Source organism: Echinops telfairi, unplaced genomic scaffold (assembly GCF_000313985.2).
Source record: "Echinops telfairi isolate 266 unplaced genomic scaffold, ASM31398v2 ScPeMD7_2573;HRSCAF=3158, whole genome shotgun sequence".
Lineage (NCBI taxonomy): Eukaryota > Metazoa > Chordata > Mammalia > Afrosoricida > Tenrecidae > Echinops > Echinops telfairi.
This window is the reverse complement of record NW_022106471.1, coordinates 16019757-16022939: the sequence shown is the minus strand read 5'-3', so window position 1 is coordinate 16022939 and position 3183 is coordinate 16019757. Positions and strand designations below refer to the sequence as shown.

Below are 3183 nucleotides of genomic sequence, written 5' to 3'. Positions count from 1 at the left end.
TCTCTGCAGGTAAGGGCAGAACTTGGCCGGACCACGGCTCTGTGGGTGGACGAGGATGAGGTATCATCCCCATGATGAGATCCATGTAATGTGATCACGTCTATGGTGAGGTCTGGTAGGAGCGGTCACTCAGCACATGTAACACTCCAGGGGCAGTTCTACTCTGTTCGACAGGCTTGATCGGAATTGAATCAACTTGTTGGGACTTTTATGTTTGAGTTTTGTTTTGACTGATCAACTCCAATGTGGCTGCGGAATAGTTTCTCCACTCATCTTCTTTCCACCGATGCCTCGATATGATAATTTTGTAGTGTACTGTATTCCCTTTTGAGAATTATTTTTTTTGATAGTTGACTTGAATATTTACTTATACTCTGATTTTAAATTAATTTAGGAAACAAAGCAGTACACACAAGCCTCTCTGGTACTGTAGTGGGTTACACATTTTTTTATGTTCATAACAGCAACGTTCGGACAAAAGTTGGCATATCTGATAGAAAGTGACCTGCCATCAGCAAATGCCAATATGACCATGTAAGTGACAGCTACCTTCCAACTAATCAATAAAAACCAACACAAAGATGGTAGACACTTGTTTTTCTAAAGAAATATATCTTTATTGAGGTGTTTCATTTTCTTACAAAGCAATCAAACAAACTCACTGGGCGATCTTCGCCTGGTATGCTATTCAGTGCCTTGACGGCCGCCTCCCTGGGAGGCTGGAGTGGAGCAGGAGCGGGGCAGACGTGGTCACAAGCATTGCAGCAGAAGAGCACCACTGATTGGTCCCACGTGTGCAGGAAAGAATCCAAGTCTCGCCGGATAGTGTATGCTTCGCTCTCCTGAGACAGGCCAGTTCAGTGGATTACTGTCTAATTTACATATGGTAATGAAGACACATGCTGCATCTTTACAGAGTAAATGCTCACCTTCTACCACGGTGTCATTGTTGGAATTATGGGTGAGTGTAGAGATTATAGAAGTAAATGTACTATGTATGTCTATAAATAAAATAGTGCTCTTACGGGAACATTATTCTTTGGTGGGTTTAAATGCCTGCAGTGGACTCAGATACAAGAAAACTAAAATGAAAATGGCCCTACGATGATGGTCAATCTTAACACTGAACTTGTGCGGAAAGTTCCTATACTGTTGACCGTCAGCATCTCCAGGTCCACGATGTATTCTCTTGGTCCTGATAGCATCTTCACCAACACGAGCATCGCACTCACAGGACTCGTTTGCTGATGGAAAGAAGAATAAGAGGAAGAATTTGGAGTAAAAGGAGAATCACTCCTTCAGGCCATTGTTGGACCCAACAAGTCACCGTACTCATTTGTCACAGTCATACAGTCATACAGTCCACTGAGAGGGCTGAGTTTCTTGGGGGAGTGCCTTGCTTTTCCTCCCTCCCCCTCTTTGAATGTTCCTTGTCACGGATGCTGCACAGGTCTAGCCTCCAAACCAGCTGGAGTTCAACCGAGAGTTGGCTAACGTCTGAAATGGCCCACAGGAGCCACTGTCCTGCTTCTCCACATGGGCCACCCACTGGCATTCTCATGACTGAAGAGGGATGTAAACAGCTCATCTGGGTGGCCTACGGCAGATGCTTAGATAGACAGGAACAAAGAGAACATGCATGAAGGTACATAAAGACCCCCAAACCCAAACCCACTGCCCTTGAGCTGCTACCCACTCATCGCCACCCTATCCAGGGTTTCTGAGGCCTTGTGGATCTTTCTGGAAGCAGACAGCCACACCTTTCCTAGAGTGACTGAGTCGGCCATCTTGTGGTTAGCAGTCCGACGTTCATTCCACAGTGCCACCAGGTGCCTTTGAAGGTGGGCATGTCCTGGGAAAACTAGATAGCATGGAAGGAAGGCTTTTGGGCTGCCTCAGGAGATCCACTCAAGTGAGACAGAAGTTATGCAAAGAAGTAGTTTTGTAGGCCTGCAGACAATCTCATTTTGCTGAAGAGTGCGGCAGATGCTGGTGCGTGCAGAGGGATGAGGTTGGAAGGGCAGATAAGTCGATGGGTGGCAGTGGGTATAGGAGAAAAGCCACTTATCTCACACTTTACTGGATGAGGTAAAGGCAATTGGGGGGGGGGATGAAACGGACGGACCAAACTCAAGGATGCACATATAATTCCAACAAAGAAGGGGATTGGGTGGGGTGTGTGTGGAGGGGGAGTTGGGGAGGAGAGAAAAGGGGAAAAAAGAGGGAGACAATGGCAGTGGGGGAGCAGACCCACACAGAAGTAAACCAAGAAGGAAAAAGAGAAAGTGAGGGTCTAGACCCCGTATTGGCACACCAAGCCCTGAGGATGACATCCCTACATGGAGCTGCTAAGGCGCAGAGAGGACTGTAGGGTCGACAACAGCTTGAGACATGATGTCCCCTCACTGGAGCACACCGCAACAGAGGACAATACTGGGGGCACACGGCTGGGAGTGAGTCCAGTCTGAACCCCCCACAGCAGGGCGAACCAAGAAGGGAACATAGCAGTTTAGCATCGGGAGCAAACCTCCTCAGGAGCCCCCAAATTGATTTCAGGCTAGGAGGGAAGTTCCTGGAATGCCTCCTGTGCACGCCCCCCCACCCCCCACCACACACACCGCACCTGTAGAGAGATAGTCATAAAAGTCAGTGGACAGACCTGGGATTATGTATGCTTTTCATTTTTGGCTAGTTTTTTTTCTTTTCTTCTCTTTTTATTCAATGTTTTGTTTTCTTTTTGGTTTGTGTCTTACTGTTGTATTGCTTACCTCTATAAGATAGGCATGGGAAGCAAACCCAAGGAGAAAGAGACAGGACTGATAGTTTCAGGGGGACTTGGGTGGGAGGGAGGCAGGGAAAGGAGCCATGAGCAAGCAATGCCATGCCCAGGGGAACAACTAGGTAATTAAAACCAACCACGAAGAGGATGGATGTAGAGATCCCAGTGGTGTTGGAGCAACAACAATCTAGCTGAGAACAATTACTATGAGGCAGAAGAAGGGCGAGCATGATGGTGGGGCAGGAGGAAGGTCAAAGGAAACAGAGGAAAGAGCTAGGAAGCAAAACTATGGATAGAAGTATAAACATAGGTGTGCACTTATGTAAATATTTTAATTCATAAAAATAGAGGTATTGGCCTAGATAAGATAGCTGAAGACAAATGGGTGCATAAGCAAATGTGGT

At 46.8% G+C, this 3183-nt stretch overlaps 1 protein-coding gene across 1 annotated transcript in view; it reads right to left on the bottom strand.

The window, feature by feature from the left end:
- Positions 1–601: 601 nt before the first annotated feature.
- The window catches only part of EFEMP1 (EGF containing fibulin extracellular matrix protein 1), a 72676-nt gene continuing 70094 nt past the window's right edge, over positions 602–3183 (bottom strand). Inside the window, exon 12 of the mRNA XM_013006549.2 lies at positions 602–1244. Within this exon, the coding sequence (XP_012862003.1) occupies positions 1083–1244 (162 nt within the window). The 3' untranslated portion in view covers positions 602–1082. The remainder of the gene's footprint in view (positions 1245–3183) is intronic.